General features: G+C 46.3%; 1 protein-coding gene across 1 annotated transcript in view; it reads right to left on the reverse strand.

The window, feature by feature from the left end:
- The window catches only part of MSS51 (MSS51 mitochondrial translational activator), a 32,931-nt gene that overhangs the window by 5,967 nt on the left and 8,079 nt on the right, over window positions 1-18,885 (reverse strand). Inside the window, exons 2-5 of the mRNA XM_070954888.1 lie at window positions 16,590-16,810; window positions 15,549-15,704; window positions 10,268-10,392; window positions 7,753-8,316 (exon numbers count right to left, since the gene is read on the reverse strand). Coding sequence (XP_070810989.1) covers window positions 7,753-8,316; window positions 10,268-10,392; window positions 15,549-15,704; window positions 16,590-16,774 — 1,030 coding nt within the window. The 5' untranslated portion in view covers window positions 16,775-16,810. The remainder of the gene's footprint in view (window positions 1-7,752; window positions 8,317-10,267; window positions 10,393-15,548; window positions 15,705-16,589; window positions 16,811-18,885) is intronic.

An 18,885-nucleotide genomic window follows, 5' to 3' on the forward strand; every position in this document is an offset into this window, starting at 1 on the left:
GGTCAACTTATTTTCCAAAGCACCAGAAGGCAAGACAAGAAGCCATGGATGGAAACTAATCAAGAAGAGAAGCAACCTGGAATGAAGGAGAAACTTCCTACCAATGAGGACAATTAACCAGTGGAACAGCTTCCCTCCAGAAATTATGGGCACTCCATCGTTGGATGTTTTTAAGAAGAGACTGGGCAGCCATTTGTCTGAAATGGTACAGGCCAGGGTCTCCTGCTTGAGCAGAGGGTTGGACTAGAATACCTCCAAGGTCCCTTCCAACTCTGTTATTCTAATTCTATCATCCTTTTCCAATCTTATAACCAGCCAGCTATCCCATTTCTTTGCTCCTAATGGGTGGGCAGGGATTAGAATAAGAATCCTATCTCTAGATGTGCCCACCTACTCTCCACCCAATCCTTCATTCATATAGTTGCCTATCATGATTCTGGGCAATTATGATTATCCTCAATTAGCATAGCCATTGTACCTGAGGATGCCAAGAGTTGTAACTCAACACATTGGTGATGCAAGCTGGGTCAAGCTGCCAGGACCAGCTTCCCCTCATCTAATCCTTTGCAGATGTCTGGACTTTGACTATGGACATCTGTAAGGAGAAGTGATGTCATGCGCATTGTGATATCATCACCTAAGCAGTGGTTGCACCTGAGCATCATAATGGTTTCTATCAGACATCCTTGGGCAATTCTACCTGATGCCTACAACCGATGAAATATCCCTACTTTACAGAGCACTAAGGTTGAAAAAGCAACTCTGCAACTAACAGTTGTAACAGCATCCCCACCAGTGGTGAAATTTCTAAAATTTCTTACCACCAGTTCTGTGGGTGTGGTTTGATGGGGGGGATTAATGTGACTGGGTGGGCGTGGCCAACTTTTTTTCTTTTTTTACTTTTAAAACCATTTTTTCTACAACCTCGGTTGTAAAAAAAATGTTTTTAAAAGCCTCTGACGATCCCAGCTTAGTTGCCTGATCAGCAGAGGCTTTTAAATGAAAAAAAAGCCTCTGATGATCAGGCAACTCAGCTGGGATCGTCAGAGGCTTTTAAAAGCATTTTTCCTACAATCTCAAAATGCTTTTAAAAGCCTCTGACGATCCCAGCTGAGTTGCGCAATCATCAGAGGCTTTTTTTTTTTACTTTTAAAAGCATTTTTTCAGCCGAAGAGGTTATAGAAAAAAATGCTTTTAAAAATAATTTTAAAAAGCCTCTGATGATCGTGCGGCTCAACTGGGCATTGGCAGGAATTTTTGCTACCGGTTCTCCGAACCATCCGCCTCCATCGCTACCGGATCGGACGATTCAGTCCGAACCGGGAGCATTTCACCCCTGATCCCCAACCAACCAGCCAAGCACCCTTCATGGAATGGAGTCTGGCTGAAGAGCTTGGAAGCAACTAGGAACAAGACAAGGTCAAGAAACAATGGATGGAAACTAAACAAGGAGACAAGCAACCTAGAACTAAGGGGAACAGTGTGGACTGTAGAACAGCTTGCCATCACAAGCTGTGGGTGCTCCATCACTGGAGGCTTTTAAGAAGAGGCTGGACAGTCACTTGTCTGAAATGGTATAGGATCTCCTTCTTGAGCAAAGGGCTGGACTAAAAGGTCTCCAAGGTCCCTTCCAGCTTTATACTGATTAAAAAAAAATTTGTATATTTGTATGAAAAGGGCTGTCCCCGTTACTTGAGACAACAGAGTTCCACCTGAGCGTCAAGTGCTTGATACTACCTTGCAGCTGCCTCTGCCTTCAGTAGTTAGTGACTACTCTGTTAGCAAGCTGATTAGCCTCATCCATGTGTAAAACGATTTATAGCATCCCTCTTAATCCTGACCCTTTGGGCCTTAATCCTACCATGCTGATGGACAGCAAACAGCTGGCAGGCAAAGAGCTCGGCTTCCAATAAACCAGGGGGAGGGGAGGGCAAATTTCTCCCTTCAGGTTGAGTTGAGGTCCACCAGATATTCTGCTGAAATATTCGATACAAGAGCCGTGGTGGCACCGTGGTTAGAATCAGTGGGTGGAATTCAAATTTTGTTCTGTGGGCGTGGCTTAGTGAGCGTGGTGTGGCTTGGTCGCCTTCGCAGGGGAAGGATACTGTAAAATCTCCATTCCCACTCAACTCTGGGGCCAGCCAGAGGTAGTATTTGCCAGTTCTCCAAACTACTCAAAATTTCCGCTACCGGTTCTCCAGAACCTGTCAGAACCTGCTGAATAGCACCCCTGGTTAGAATGCAGCATTGCAGCCTAATTAAAGTGCTGTTAAGTAACACCAGCTGCCTGCAATTACTGCGAGTTCGAATCTCACCAGGCTCAAGGTTGACTCAGCCTTCCATCCTTTCGAGGTAGGTAAAATGAGGACCCGGACTGTGGGGGCAATAAGCTGACTTTGTTTAAAAAAGAACACCGCGGGGGGGGGGGGCGAAAGCCCTACTAAGCAGGTATATACAAAAGAATGAAAGCTATTGCTTAACGCATTGTAAGCCGCCCTGAGTCTCCGGAGAAGGGTGGCATATAAATCGAACCAATAAATAAATAAATAAATAAACTCTGTCCATAGTCTGGATGTCTATGGAGATTCTCCGTCATCCAGGTCATGGTTGTCCCAAAGGTGCTTTTTTCTCAGGAGGCAACTGGACTTTCTGGTTTTTCTTCGAAGAGGTTTTGCTTCTCATCCAAGAAGCTTCTTCAGCTCTGACTGGATGGTGGGGAACTCCTTAGTCTGGAGTTTGATCCTGACTGAGGTTGACTCATCCTTCCATCCTTCCAAGCTCGGTAAAATGAGGACCCAGATTATTGTTGGGGGGGGGCAGTAGACTGACTCTGTAAACCGTCCAGAGAGCATTGTAAAGCACGACGGGGCAGTATATACATCTGAGTCAGGGGTCAGCAACCTGTGGCTCTGGAGCCGCATGTGGCTCTTTCCTCCCTCTGTTGTGGCTCCCTGTCACCAGTCGGCTCCACAATTGATAGGGCTTTCAGTTAGGACAGGAAGAGGAAAAAGGATGCCATGCTGGGGGGAGACTCTATGATGGGGGAACCAAACTTCCAGTTGCAGAGGAAAAAAAGATGCCGTGCTAGGAGGAGACTCTATGGTGGGGGAACCGGACTTCCAGTCAGCTCCAAAATTAAACAGGGGGCTTCTAGTTAGGACCTTTGTGGCTCTTTGAGTGTTTAAAATTGCCAACTCCTGGTCTAAGTGCTATTGCTATTCTGGAATCAGGAGCTCCTCTTGGTGAGAGCACCGGTGGCCTCTTTCACATTATTGGCTGGGACTTAAGGATCTCTCGCGTGTTTTTTGCAAAAGGCCCAGAGGCCACCTCGTGGGAAATGTTGCTGCCAAGCTGCATCTCCTTCTAGGTGTCTTGTCAGTGCCTAAAATCAGAGGCATCACAACAACCTTATGAGAAATTCCAGACTGGTGGCTGGTTAAATATATCTGTGAGCTTAGCTACTTTGGAAAGGGAATATTCAGACCAATTAATGGATGGTCTCGCTGCAAAGGGCTGCAAATCCCAGTTAAGCATATTGCCTAAGTTTGTACCTTCTGTTAAACCATGGCTTGCTTCACCCCGAATAGCTAAGCTGTGACTGGCTTGGCTCATCTCTTGCACTAAGCCCAAATCAAACACAAGCTCAATAATAAGGCTTTGGAAGATGTGTGAATGTGGCCAATATATCTTTCAGTAGCTGGCTTCCCAGGCTGTTCAAGGGTCATTTTATCCCCCGGGGCTGGGTGATTGATGCTTGGCAGATGAAGCCTTGCATCCTGCCCTTTAAGAGCTGGTGTTCCCTCAAAGGGACACGGTGGCTCAGTGGCTAAGACAGTGAGTTTGTCGATCGAAAGGTGGGCAGTTCAGCGGTTCGAATCCCTAGCGGCGCGTCACGGGGTGAGTTCCCGTGACTTGTCCCAGCTTCTGCCAACCAAGCAGTTGGAAAGCACATTAAAAAAATGCAAATAGAAAAATAGGGACCACCTTTGGTGGGAAGGGAACAGCGTTCCATGCACCTTTGGCATTGAGTCATGCCGGCCAAATGACCACAGAGACGTCTTCGGAGAGCGCTGGCTCGTCGGCTTTAAAACAGAGATGAGCACCACCCCGTAGAGTCGGGAACGACTGGCACATATGTGCGAGGGGAACCTTTACCTTTACCTTTATTCCAGTGGTGGGTTGCCCCCGGTTCGGACTGGTTCGCAAGAACCGGTAGTAAAACCGGTGGGAGGCCCCGCCCACCGCCCCAGATGTCATCATCAGCGATCTGTGCATGCTTTATTCCCTCAAAAGGTGGTATCCACTTCTGGGTAGCTTTCCGTTTCCCATTGAGGTTTAGGAAGGAGAGAAACCTTTGGTGTAGACTCTTGTGAAGTCATTCCTTGGTTACACTATTATTATTATTACTCACACATTCAGCCAGGCGTTAGATTGGATCTGACATTTTTGTTCACCCATTGAGTCCTTCCCAAGGACCTGGAGCAGGCAGATTTCCTGACGGTGAGAACAATCCGTGAAACAACTTGCTTCCAGACATTGTGATTGCGCCAATACACCTCCTGTTTACCCCACGCCAACAATGCTGCGAAATGGGTTGGACTAAAGAAAGTGATTGGCTCAACCAGCCAGCATTCGTGCCTCAGGTAGAACTAGAATTCCCCGTCGATTGGCACAAAGTCACTCTGCTGCTAGTCAGGTAGGACTAGAACTCCCAGTCTCCTGGTGATTGGCCCAAAATCACCCAGCTGCCTTTCATGGCTAAGGTGGGTCTTGAACTCACAGTCTCTCACTTGCTGGCCTGCTGTCTTACGTACTACCCTGTTTCCCCAAAAATAAGACATCCTCTGATAATAAGCCTAATTGGGCTTTTGAGTGCATGTGCTAAAATAAGCCCCCCCTGAAAATAAGCCCTCCCCGAAAATATTTAAACACATGTGTAGCCAGTCCCTGCCATTTCCTCTGGTTTCCTCCATGCATCCCAAAATAATAAGATCTCCCCAAAAATAAGGCCAAGTGCTTATTTTGGGGTTCAAAAAAAAATATAAGACAGGATCTTATTTTCGGGGAAACACAGTAGTCCAAACTGGCTCTCATTAGAAAGTTAGGTGGAGCTGGTTCCAACTTCAACCTGTTGCCAGTCAAAATAACAACTGCTGACATGACCCATATATGCCCCAGCTCAGGAATGTTGAAGAACTGGTGTCTGATGTATTAAGTTTCCTTCCTTTTCTCTCAATCTCTCTCATGCGTAATCTTTGCCTTTTGTTCTGTGTTCTTTAAGGATGCTTTTCGGGAGGGGGGGAAATCAGGAGGCATCTGGTGGCAGCTTTCCCAACTAACAAAGTTTATTAAGGGTGGGGATGCGACAACAAATTTATTAAATTTGTTAGTTGGAAAAGAAACCTGCCACTACAGGTAGTCCTTGACTTACAACTGGTTGCTTAGCAACCATTTTGAAGTTACAACAGACCTACCTTGGGGCTACTTATGACCTTGATTTGAAGCTCCAATGGTCGGGACGCCCCTTGCTTCCCACCCCCTGAACTTAAGGCGCTTGGCAACACAGTGGCTTTTATGGCCATTTAGAGCATTCTGCAGTCACATTACTTTTTTTTTTTTTTTTTGCCAAAAACTGGCATTTATTTCTGGTTTTCAGCAAAACCACAGCCTCTTCTTTTAATGACCCGCTAATCCCTTGCATCGGGGTGGAGTCTGGGCAACTGAATGGAGCTGAGTGTTTACTGGCCGGATGCCCTTCCTGTTGCCAATGCGGAGTTCGCAGCAGATATATTCTCATTGTGCCCAGAGAGAGAAATATCTGCCACTACCTAGGATCAAACTCACAGCCTCCTGATGGTGAGAGCTCCACCTCTAGACCACTGCACCACTCTGTTTTCAGCAAAACCACATTCACAGCAAACCATTGACTTGCTTAATGACCGCAGCATTCGCTTAATGACCGCCATAAGAAAGGTCCTAAAATCACATCAGTCACATGATGGACCCGTTTTACAATCATCGTGACTTCTGACCATGATGGAAAGGTTCCATTATGGTCATAACTTGAGGACTACCTATAAACTCCTCTGGATTCTGTGTTACTGCAGACCAGTGTTTCTCAACTTTGGCAGTCTGGCATGGCTGGCTGTGGAATTATGGGAGTTGAAGCCCACACATCTTAAAGTTGCCAAGGTTGAGAAACACTGCCATCGACTAACCCAGCTCTCCTCTTACAATGCATTTCAGACTGGAAAGGATCAAAACATGTGTTTGAGCAGTTTCTGCAGAAAAGTAGGCAAAGTCGGGGTGGGGTGGAGTTAAGCACGTCATCAGCCTAGAATCGTTATGTCACCCCAAATGGTCGAAATCCAATAGTCCCTCTTGAATTCCATTGACCCTTATCTGGCGCCAAGTTAGCATTCAATTTTAATTGACCAGATTCTTATTTATCTTGAGCAATAAATCTTGTGAACTGCAACTTAACATACAGTCCTGATCACGAGTGAAATGTAAAATTTGTTACTACCGGTTCTGTGGGCGTGGCTTGGTGGGGTCGGGGGTAATGTGACTGGGTGGGCGTGGCCAACTTTTTTTTTTTTTTTAACTTTTCAAAGCATTTTTTCTAATGCTTTGAAAAGTCTCTCTGACGATCAGGCAACTCAGCTGGGATCGTCAGAGACTTTTCAAAGCATTTTTTTTACCACCTCTTCCGCCAAGAGGTTGCAGAAAAAAATGCTTTGAAAAGCCTCTGACGATCCCAGCTGAGCCATGCGATCATCGGAGGCTTTTTTTTTTTTTACTTTTAAAAGCATTTTTTCGTCAGAAGAGGTTGTAGAAAAAATGCTTTTAAAAGTAAAAAAAAAAGCCTCTGATGATCGTGCGGCTCAGCTGGGCATGGGGGGCGGGCACAGGGATTTTTGCTACTGGTTCTCCGAACCATCCACCGTCATCGCTACCAGATCAGGCGATCCGGTCCAAACCGGGAGCCTTTCACCCCTGGTCCTGATCCTTTGAACCTGACGGTTTCCAACCATCCCAACAAGGACAGAAAAATGCGCCCTAATGCAGAAACGGGTGAAAATTCTCCTTTTCCTTTTGCTCTGGGCATAGACAAACCCTTTTCAAGAGAACACAGTTCTATAACCCGTTGTGATTTAAGCCTTTCTATCTGTTGGAATTCTTCCCTTACACAGATAAACTGCTAATCACTTCTGGAATTCCATTGTTCGTAGCTCAGAGACGGATTTAGAACAGATCTGAGTAGCAGCACCCGGTGTTTCTTGAACCCACCTCCTTTTTCTTGGGTGTGCAAATATCAGGTGCCATCTTTGGACAGACATGCACGGAGGCAGATTTCATACGAGGACTCTCTGAATGGTGAGAAAGTCCCTGCCAGACCTGGATTTCCCTCCATAAACACAAATCCTATTGGAATTAATATGTGCCCGGTGTGAATTTTAATTTCATCTCTCAACTGGATTTGGGTTAGAACATGGGTGTCAAACGCAAGGCGTGGGGGCTGGATCCGGCCACAGGATGCTTAGATCTGGCTCACCGGGCTGCCCTGGAAACAGAGAAGGACTGGCTCTACCTGATCTGAGATCTTGCCTAAACCAGCTCTTTCCATCATTTTGTCCTCTAGTTATGCTGAGCTCTTGGTCTTCCCTGGTTCTAGTCCAACATTACATTGCATTGAATCTCATGGGGCGAGATAATCCAGGAACACAAGAAGAATGCCATAAACCTTCATACCTGCATGGAAGGCGACCACAAGATCTGGTCGCGCCGCTTGCTGAGTTTCCACCTGCGATTCCCAGAAGTTGTGATAAAGGTCCTTGTAGCTGCTGAGGTAGACCCTTTGCCGAGGTCCAAAGGCCACCAGCGGAGGTCTCATGATGGGTCCATCGACCACATCCATCCCCACCATGACCACCTCTATGCCTTGATGCTTCGGAAACATCTGGGAGAGCTCATCGTAATCCGTCACCCGAGCGTTGAGGGTCTCCACATGAGACGCTCCAACCACATGCACTGTGATGGGCTTGGCATAAGGATCCAGATGGAACATGCTCAGCCCGAGGCCAATGGTGACCGGCCTGGAGAAAAAATCTGTGGTCACCCTCTTGATTGACTCCATCAGCTCCACCTCATCAGGTTGTGGTTTGCCCGCATTGGCCCAGAGAATGTTCATATAATGTCCGGCTTTGATAGCGCTAAGCTTTTCATCCAGATGTTCCTGCATCAAGAACCAGTCTTCCCAGCCTTGCAGCTCCTGGATATTTTTTGTCCATGTACTTGTGTGGAAAGGGATGTCACCTACAGGGAGACAATGAGGATTTAGAAGAATCTTAGACTCCTAATACGGTCATTGCGACCATAAATATCCAAATCTCTAGATCAGTGCACGAAGCATCTATAGGGAGGCTAAAAAAAGTGACTACAACCACGTGATGTGAAGGCCTGGCTAGAATTTCAACCACAAGGTTATGGCCACCACCTTCACTTCACCAGTTCGTTCCCACAGAGAGGGTCTCCTCAGGGTGCCATCAGCCAAGTTATGTCGGCTGGCGACGCCCAGGGGGAAGGCCTTCTCTGTGGGAGCCCCAGCCCTGTGGAATGAACTGCCCCCAGAAATTCGTAAGATATCTGACCTCCGGGTGTTTCGCTGCGCATTGAAGACCCTGTTGTTCCACCAGGCCGGACTATCAATACAATAGTTTTAAATTGGGGTATTTAAATTTATTGGGGTTTTAAATTTGAGCCATTTATTTAATTATTTTAAATTTTATATCATTGTTTTGTCTGTGTTTTTAAATAGGCTTACACCGCCCTGAGTCCTTCGGGAGAAGGGCGGTATAGAAATAAAATTATTATTATTATTATTATTATTATTATTATTATTATTATTATTATTATTATTATTATTATTATTATTATTATTATTATTATTCACTTCCCCCCATCTCCAAGGATTCTGCTGGTTGCCCTTTCTAATATAAATTGAATATAAATTGAATAAATAAAATAATAAAGAAGGCCTTCAAATAGAACATTTTTTGAGGCTAAACCATTCCACTGATTAATTGTTCTCACTGTCAAGAAGTTTCAAGTTGCTTCTCTCCTTGATTAGTTTCCACCCATTGCTTCTTGTCCTGCCCTCAGGTGCTTTGGAGAATAGCTTGACTCCCTCTTCTTTGGGGCAGCCTCTGACATATTGGAAGACTGCTATCATGTCTCGCCTAGTCTTTCTTTTAATTAAACTAGACATACCCAGTTCCTGCAACCGTTCTTCATATGTTTTAGCCTCCAGTCCCCTAATCATCTTTGTGGCTCTTCTCTACACTCATTCTAGGATTTCAACATCTTTTTTATATTGTGGTGACCAGAACTAAATGCAATATTCCAAGTGTGGAGGTTTTCAAGAAGAGACTGGACAGCCATTTGCTCGGAATGGCAGTGATGGCTAACCTTTTTGCTATCGCATGCCAGGAGCGGGGGGGGGTGTCACGCGCGTGCATGCCCACACCCATAATTCTATGCACCCTACCCTCGTGCATGTGCATGGGACCCCCCCCAACCTCCCCCCGCTCCTGGCACGTGATGGTATGGTAGGCCCGTTTTTTGCTGTCCCCAGCCTCCAGAGCCTTTCTAGGAGTCTGGGGAGGGCGGAAACAGCCTCCCCCCCCCCCGGGAGGCTCTCTGGAGGCCAAAAACAGCCCATTTGCCAATTTTCGGTGGGACCGGAAGTCCCGTTTGCAAAGTTGGCTGTTTTCAGCCTCTGGAGGGCCTTCAGGGAGCGGGGAAGGCTGTTTTTGCCCTCCCCAGACTCCTAGAAAGGCTCTGGAGGCTGGGGAGAGAGAAAAACGGGCCTCCCCCCCCACCCCCGAGGTCCTTCGGAGGCAGGAAACAGCCTATTTCCCTACTTCTGGTGGGCCTAGAAGGCCCAAAAATCAGTTGACCGCTGATATGGCTACACGTGCCATCTATGGCACACGTGCCATAGGTTCACCATCATGGGTATAGGGTCTCCTACTTGAGCATGGGGTTGAACTAGAAGGCCTCCAAGGCCTCCCTCCCAGCCCTATTATTCTATAGTCTTTGAAATATTCCCAACTAACACACTAAGTCTCTTGTGTGTCTAACCATCATTTTTTAACTAAACCACAATTGGTTGGATTGGCGCAATCCACTTTAATGGCATCCATCCCTATTGTTCTATGTCCTAAACCTCCTCTGATGGACAACAGCCAACTGAATATCAGGCTACCTGTGAATACAAGCCATTCTACAAGTCGGTCGAGGGCTGCCAGCTTCAGTTTCTTGCAGAATTTTTTGTGGCTGGGCCAGTTCAACCGCTGACAATCGGAGCCACAATAATAGACATTCTGACATCTAGAAAGAAAAGGACAGCAATTTATCAATCCCAGATTTGTGAATTAGGTGCATTATTTCGCTTCCAGTGACCTAAATAGTCATGAACACGGGCTATTGTGGTTTTCCAATCTTCCAAGGACATCTTGCCAATCTCTTTGATTGCACCCATCTCCTTTATCCATTGCCTTTCTACTACTTAATCTTGCTGGAAACTGTTGTGGTCCACCAGCAGCCCACAGAGTTGGACAGTGAGGAGGCTGGGGAGGACAATGGGCCAGTCTTGGAGTCAGGGGAAGGACGGGACAAGGGCTCTGCGTTGGAGACAGAGATGGGGCCAGGGCCATCTGGGAGTGATATGCGGACTCCGGAGCCTCCAGAGTCGGACAGCAGAGAGGCAGAGGAACAGGAGGAGCCTGTTCCTAGTGCACGCATGCGCAGAGCTGCCAGAAGGCAAGAGCAGCTAAAGCAAAAAGGACGACTCGGGAGTGAGGCCAGGAGATGATTGGACCCTCCCATAAGGCTTAAAAGAGCAGCAAAGGCTCTTGGGCTCTTTATAGGAAAGCAACGTTGCTAAATCTGTTTTCCAGTCTACGTCTCTTGTTTCTGAACTTTGTGGGGCTTTGCCAAGAAAGGCCTTTGGCAGGGTGCCAAAGAAGATAAAGTCCTCCAGGCTTTGTGATAAGCCCAAAGGACTTTTTCTGAAGGACTTTGTTTTGGAATTAATTTGGACTAAACTGGGAATGAAGTAATTCTCAGCTGTTATAATAAAATAGTTTTGTTTGAGAATAATTGTGTCCTGTAATGACTAAGTGAGCCTAGGTCACAACAAAAACCTCAAATGCAGGGGTGAAATCCAGCAGGTTCTGACAGGTTCTGGAGAACTAGTAGCAGAAATTTTGAGTAGTTCGGAGAACCGGCAAATACCACCTTCTGGCTGGCAGACTGGGGTGGCAGAGTGGGGTGGGAATGGAGATTTTGCAATATCCTTCCCCCAGGAGTGGGGAGGGAATGGGGATTTTGCAGGATCATTCCCCTGGAGTGGGGTGGAAATCGAGATTTTGCAGTATCCTTCCCCTGCCACGCCCACCAAGCCACGCCCACAGAACCGGTAGTAAAAAAAAATTGAATTTCACCACTGCTCAAGGGAGTTTTATGGGGTCTCCACATTAGTGGTGGGATTCAAATTTTTTTTACTACCAGTTCTGTGGGCGTGGCTTGGTGGACGCGGCAGGGGAAGAATACTGCAAAATCCCCATTTCCTCCCGGTCAGCTGGGACTCGGGAGGGAGAGAATAGATGGGGGTGGGGCCAGTCAGAGGTGGTATTTACCGGTTCTCCGAACTACTCAAAATTTCCGCTACTGGTTCTCCAGGACTGGTCAGAACCTGTTGAATACCACCTCTGCTCCACACGATTCACGCCTAGTATCTGTGGAGTTTTTGCTTGCTGGACAAGAGTTGTCTTCAAATTATGGTTCTAAGACTTTCTTTCATCTCAGAGGAGTTTTATGGGGGCTCCACCTGATTCAAGTCTAGTATCAGTGGAGTTTTTGCTTGCTGGTCAAAAAGTGTCTTCAAATTATGGGGGACACTCCAAAGAATCCATCAGGCTACTTGAAGTCTGACTGCTATTTTGATTTAAAAAACAGTGCAGGTAGACCTTGGCTTACGATCCCAATGGAAACCAAGACTTCCACTGCTAAGCAAGACAATTGTTGCCCCATTTTCAACTTTTTTTGCCACAATTGTTAAGCGAATCACTGCTGTTGTTAACTGAATCATGACGTTGTTAAGTGAATCTGGCTCCCCTCATTGACTCTGCTTGTCGGAAGCCAGCTAGGAAGGTTAAAAATGGTGATGACAAGACACCAGGTCAGTACAATTGTCATAAATACAGAATAGTTGATGACGGCCTGAAATTTTAATCACATGACCATGGGGATGCTGCAACGGATGTCGGCGTGGGAAACGGTCCTTTTTTCAGCACCGTCTTAACTTTGAACGGTCACTAAATGAAACGTTGTAAGTCGAGGACTGCATGGATTTTCCAAACCCAAGAGTTCTACTTGGGACAAAAGGAAACCAGAAAGAAAAGTGCCACCAAACTTTACGAATAGATCAGTGGTGGGTTGCCCCCGGTTCAAACCGGTTCGCAAGAACCGGTAGTAAAACCGGCAGCGGGTCCCGCCCACCACCCCAGATTTCATCATCAGCGATCTGCGCATGCGCGATCCTGTTGCGGACCAGTAGTAAAGGTAAGTAGAACCCAACCCTGGAATACATGTTCCCTCATTGCCGGGAAATCAACTGAGACCAATGTTCCTGGAATAGGAAAGCGTTATTTCCAACCACATCTTGGGCCAAGGACCACACCGATGCTGTCAACTTTCCTCCTTCTTTTCTAAGAGGATGTCAGCGTTCCAAATTATGATCTCCTCCAGCGCTGACATGAATGAGAGAGGGAGAAGCTTTGCTTTAATGCTGAGATGAACTTTTACCTAGTTTCCTGCTCTTTAGTAGATAGTGTTACCTGGGTGATAGAGGGAGGGGGGAATTCCTGTGAAAAGAAAGTGCTTGGGACGAAGAGATGGATCTGCACGATGGCCAATGAGACATTGGGGTTGAAGAACGGAAAGGGAGGGGTTTGGAAGGAGGTGCCAGTTTTGGCTGCACAAAGAGTTCAGGGATGTCGTTCTTTCTATTCTTAAATAAAAAAAAGATTCATTAGAGACCTTGCGTTTGAGAATGAAGTTTATTTAAGATAGCAGCGACACCTGACAGACATCTTTGTTTTCAGCAGCAAGACACAGTTGCTTAGCAATAGACACGGGAGGCTTGAAATATGCATCTTGTGTTTATCTTCGCTATGGTTTATTATTCTGACCACCTGTTTTGTGTTGACCCTCTCGATGTGGTTGTTTGCCTTCTTGAAATTTAATCCTTATCCCTAATTTGCAAAGAAAAGGCTGCGGTTACCTGTTGGCTCCTGTTAGATGGCTGCATTTAAGCTTGGTAAGGTAAAGCTTCCCCTCGCACATACGTGCTTGTCGTTCCCGACTCTAGGGGGCGGTGCTCATCTCCGTTTCTAAGCCGAAGAGCCAGAGCTGTCCGAAGATGTCTCTGTGGTCATGTGCCAGCATGATTAAATGCCAAAGGCGCACGGAACGCTGTTCCCTTCCCACCAAAGGTGGTCCCTATTTTTCTACTTGCAATTTTTACCTGCTTTCGAACTGCTAGGTTGGTAGAAGCTGGGACAAATAACGGGAGCTCACTCCATTACGCAGCACCAGGGTTTCAAACCGCTGAACTGCCGACCTTCTGATTGACAAGCTCAGCCTCTTAGCCACTGAGCCACTGCGTCCCTTAATCCCTAAGCGTATTAAGCTTAGGCGTCCAGTATAAACAAACGCAGCCTACTTCAAGGGGTTGTTGTGGGAAAAATTGGTGGAACCATGTAGGTGGTCTCAAAGTCCTGGAAAAAAACCAGGATATCACCCATATCACAGATGGATTGAATGCCTTCCTTTCTGCACTAGTATCTTGATAGTAAAAGGAGTCTCTATGTATTTTACTCCAATGCTCGTTGCTGTTTCAAGGCCATTGAGCCAGTGCTGTCCGAAGATATTTCCGCGGTCATGTGACCTGCATGACGTCACGGAGCGCTGTTTCCTTCCCACCAAAGTGGTACCTATTTATCTATTCACATTTGCATGCTTTCAAACTGCAAGGTTGGCAGGAGCTGTGTGTCAACCCTGAAGCTGACCTGGCCAAAGCCATCTTGGAGTTTCAGTGCTGCCACACTGGAGCTGAGGGATAGGGAGGGGGGATTAGAGATAGCTGGAGTTGTGTAGTCAAAATAAAATACTTTCTCTTAGGCACCAAGGACGTTCTCACACCTGGCCGGAGGAAGGAGTGATGTCACCAGACAAGTGGACACTGCTTTGATTGGGCCATGTGACTGATTGTTTGGGATTGAGGGGAAAACTTTTACTGTTAATTACCATGTTTTTCAGAGTATGCACCTTTTTCCCCCCTAAAAGGGGATGAAAATTTAGGTGCACCTTATACACTGAATGTAGCCCCACCACCCACTGGCTCCCAGCCTTTGGCCTCTGCTTCGCAGCAGTTACCTCCTTGCAAGTGAACAGCAAGAAGAAACAGCTCGTTTCAGCTTCAGCACAGCCTAATTAGCATAAATTGATTGGATCGGCCTCCCGACTCTCAGCTGATTTGCTCTCAGCTCTTTTGCGCAGGGCTCTTCTGCTTGCTGCAAAGAGATAAATTGCTGGAGCAAATATTTTTTCCCCCTTGTGCTAATCAAGCTATGCTGAAAACGAAAATGAAAGTAAAGCAGGGTGCTTGCTGTTTGCAGCAACGAGGCAAAATTGCTCAGAGGCAGAGGCAGAGGGAGATTTCTTTTTCTTCTTTTCCTCGCCAAAAAAAATAGGTGCATCTTATACTCCAGTGCGTCTTATACTCCGAAAAATACGGTAGATGAAAATCGAGGGGCCCCTCAGAGTTGGTTTTCACCAGATATGTGCCAATATGATATTTCCAATAAAGCTATTCTTTGAGGAATCTGCCTGCCTCGGAGTTTTGCTTGCTATGGATCTATTACTTGGAACCCTGACACTGAGGCAGGGTTGAAATGCTACCAGTTCGGACCAGTTCAGCCTAACCGGTAGCGCTGGCAGCGGGTGGTTTGGAAAACTGGTAGCGCTGGTGGCACAAGGCTCCACCCACCCGCCCGGTTGTCATTACTTCCTGGTTTTAACCAGGAAGAAACCTGTTTTTTACCCTCTGTGCATGCACACAAGGGTTTGCGCATGCGCAGAGGGTCATAGCACGTGCACTTCCGAACCAGTAGGTAAGGTAAGTAGATTTCACCCCTACACTGAGGCAAGGAAGGGAGCTCACCCCAACACAAGACACCTGGGTCTTGAACCTGGGCTGCCGGCTTTCCAGCCAACAAGCCCAGCGTCTTAACCGCTGAGCCACCGTACCACCCTTATCGCATCTCGATAGCAATGCCTAAAATCCAAACTGGCATTCTTTGTTTCTTTCAAAGCCCTTGCTGCAATTTTGCATAAATTAATTTAATTAATGATTCTGCTGGAGGAAGAAAAAAAATTAACCCTTTCTGAGGTATTGAAGGAGGGGGAGGTTTAATTTTTACCTTTTGCAACGCCGTAGGCTTCTTGGGTCAGGTAGCGAATCGGGAAGTTTCTTGCACTCGACGCAAAATTTGAACGTGTCTTCCATTTTCTGAAACATCTCAAAGTAGGATCGGATGCCAAAATCCGTGCAGGGGGTTTTGCCCTCCAGCGCAGATCTGGAAGGAAGAGGAAGAAACGATCCTATGCTAAGTCAAAAGACCATTCCCAATTCACTTCACATTGGAAGTGAATCACGTAAACACTGCCCTGATTCACTGAAGTATAAGAAGAAGGAGAAGGACTAGGACAATCAGATTTGGAAGATTATTTTATAACCAGATTAACAGAATTGGAAGGGATCTTGTAGGTCATCTAGTCCAACCCCGCACCCAAGCAGGAGACCCTACACCATTTCTGACATATGGCAGTCCAGTCTCTTCTTGAAAGCTTCCAATGATGAAGCTCTCACAACTTCCGAAGGCAACTTCTGTTCCATCGGTTGATTGCTCTCACTGTCCTTATTTACAGGTTGAATCTCTCCTTGTTCAGTTCCCACCCATTATTCCTTGTCTGGCCTTCGGGTGCTTTGGAAAATAGCTTTACCCCTTCCTCTCTGTGGCAGCCCCTCAAATATTGGAAGACTGCTATCCTGTCTCCCCTGGTCCTTCTCTTCACTAGACTAGCCAGGCCCAGTTCCTGCAACCGTTCATCGTATGTTTTGGGCCTCCAGTCCCCTCATCATCCTGGTTGCTCTTCTCTGCACTTTTTCTAGAGTCTCAACATCTTTTTTATAATGTGGTGACCAAAACTGGATGCAGTTTAGCCTTCTTGTAGAACCGCCTGGCCCGGTCTACATAATGGAGCTGATCAGGGTTGGGATTCTACTGGTTCGGGCGAACCGTGTGCAATCACCAAACCAGTTGTTAAACCAGAAGGATCCATCACTGGAGCTGATGGTTTACTAGCAAGTCAAACATTGGCCATTTTAGACCTTCTGTCTAACCCTAACCCCAACTCCTCACACCAATATTTCCCTCAATCTGTGTGCTAATCCAGCTCACCTATATTCATCGTAATTCTTCATGTTGAGTTTCTGAAGGATAACTTGGGACAACCCAGGAATGTTACTCTCCATCGCTTGGAAACCCAACGAATCCATTTTCGCCCCGGTGAGAACTGGGCCCTTTGTTGAGTTGTTCTTAGAATGTCTACTTTTGGAAGTCTTTTTTTTGTTCCGCTGAGACATCTTTAACAGATTGGGAAGATCTAGAGTGGAATCCACCTATCAAAAGAGGAAGCAGCCAATATTGTTTCCAACCTCCTTCACCTTGAGATGTGGTAGATCTTACTATAGGCTTTCATGAATGGAATAAATTTGTTGGGTAAACATGACATTAGATTATATTTAATATTAGCTGATAATCCGGCATTGCCTGGCTATTTATTTATCCCAATCCTGTATTAGACAGGAAGAGCAACTTCATCCTGAGCTCTGATTTCGGCGAGAATTAAATTAGTTAAAAATGTTTTCCCTGTGCCCCCAGAAGCGTCAAGTAAAATGATACCACCTTGTTGTTTTGCTAGTTGATCCCTGATCATTTGGTATGCTTTTTTCTGATCTTGATTTAGAAGGAGATGGAGAAACATCCCGGGGCTGATTTTCTGGTGCCTCATAATCAAAGCCTTGTTGAAAATGTCCGGACCAAACGTAATTGTTTATGTTGGATTTTTCCTGTAAACAGAGGGAGCCCCCTTGTGGAGTACTGTGAAGCCATTACCATGGCAACTCCACTGTGCTGTACAGTAGAAGCCATTTTAAGGCAGTACGGTAGAAGCCATTTTAAAGCACAACAGGCTGTATCTTAACAGAACACACACCCCAAAGTGTGAGCTTTGCCCCATTTTACAACCTTTCTTGCCACAGTTGTTCAGTGAATCACTGCAGTTGTTAAGTTAATAACACGGTTGTTAAGTGAACCTGGTTTTCCCCATGGACTTTGCTTGATCGAAGGTCGCAAAAGGGGATCACATGACCCCGGGACATACAACTATCATAAATATGAGTCCGTTGCCAAGCATCTGAATTTTGATTCTAATACAGGATTGGGATAAATAAATGCCATGGGGATGCTGCAATGTCATAAGTGTGAAAAATTGTCACGTTGCTTCTGTGCTGCCGCAACTTTGAATAGTCACTAAACGAACGGCTGTAAATTGAGAATTACCTGTGTTAATTTAATATTATACATTAGACTTGCAAGTGGGGCACCTTGAGAAGAGATGGGATGGGCAGTCAGGAAAGGAATAAGGTGCTCAACAGGGAAAGGTAAAATGTTCTTGACAAGGTTTCATTTTAACCTGAGATTGAGCAACTTCATTTAGAATCACAGAGTTGGAAGGGACCTTGGAGGTCTTCTAGTCCAACCCCCTGCTTAGGCAGGAAACCCTACACCACTTCAGACAAATGGTTATCCAACCTCTTCTTAAAAAACTTCCAGTGTTGGAGCATCCACAACTTCATGATTCGCTTAACAACTGCAAGCAATCCGCTAAAGAACCCCAACAAGAAAGGTCGTAAAATTGAGCCTGAGTTACGTAACAAACGCCTTGCTTGGCAAACAGAGATTCTGGTTCCAATTGTGGTCATAAGTCGAGGACTGCCTGTAGCACCCTTAATGAAAACTCTTCCCTTCCCTTCTGCCTGTTGGATTGCTCTTGTCACAGCGAATCTATTTGCAGTTCCAGGATCCTCATCCAATTTTTCTCCCGGCTAACAGCCTTCATCATCTCCCTTGCCTTGCACCTGCTCCCTTAAATCAATCCTTCCTAGGAGAGAGACGATGGGCCTACGATAAGGTCTATGGCTGGCTGCCAGCCGAAGACAGCGCAGCCAATCTTCATTTGACAGCGTGCCTGTCCAAGCAGCTCTGGTGCCAAAGATCTGTCAGCTTGTTTTGCAAGACGCTCTCGGCTAACAGCCCCAGTCTGAGTCGGACTGACAGCCCCAGCCTAAGCCCGGCCGTAGAATTCATGTTGGGGCCTGTGTTCATTTTTGGAACATGCAACCCATGTAAATACAGGGAGTCCTTGACTTATAGCCAGAATTGGGACCTGAATTTCCAAAGCGGTTGTTTGGAGTGTCAGGCCTGTCCTGATCTAATCCCTTAGGAAAGAAAGACCCTCGACTCCATTCGGTTGGAGCGAAAGATTCTTTTACGAAGAGATGTTGACAGGGTTGGGTTCTACTTACCTTTACTACCGGTTCGCAATGGGAGCATGCGCTTCTGTGAAGCTTCTGCACATGCACAGATCACCCATGATGATGTCATGGTGGGTGGGCGGAGCATCCCGCTGATT

This window comes from Pituophis catenifer, unplaced genomic scaffold (assembly GCF_029215685.1).
Source record: "Pituophis catenifer annectens isolate HBS135680 unplaced genomic scaffold, rPitCat1.0.hap2 SCAF_16, whole genome shotgun sequence".
Lineage (NCBI taxonomy): Eukaryota > Metazoa > Chordata > Lepidosauria > Squamata > Colubridae > Pituophis > Pituophis catenifer.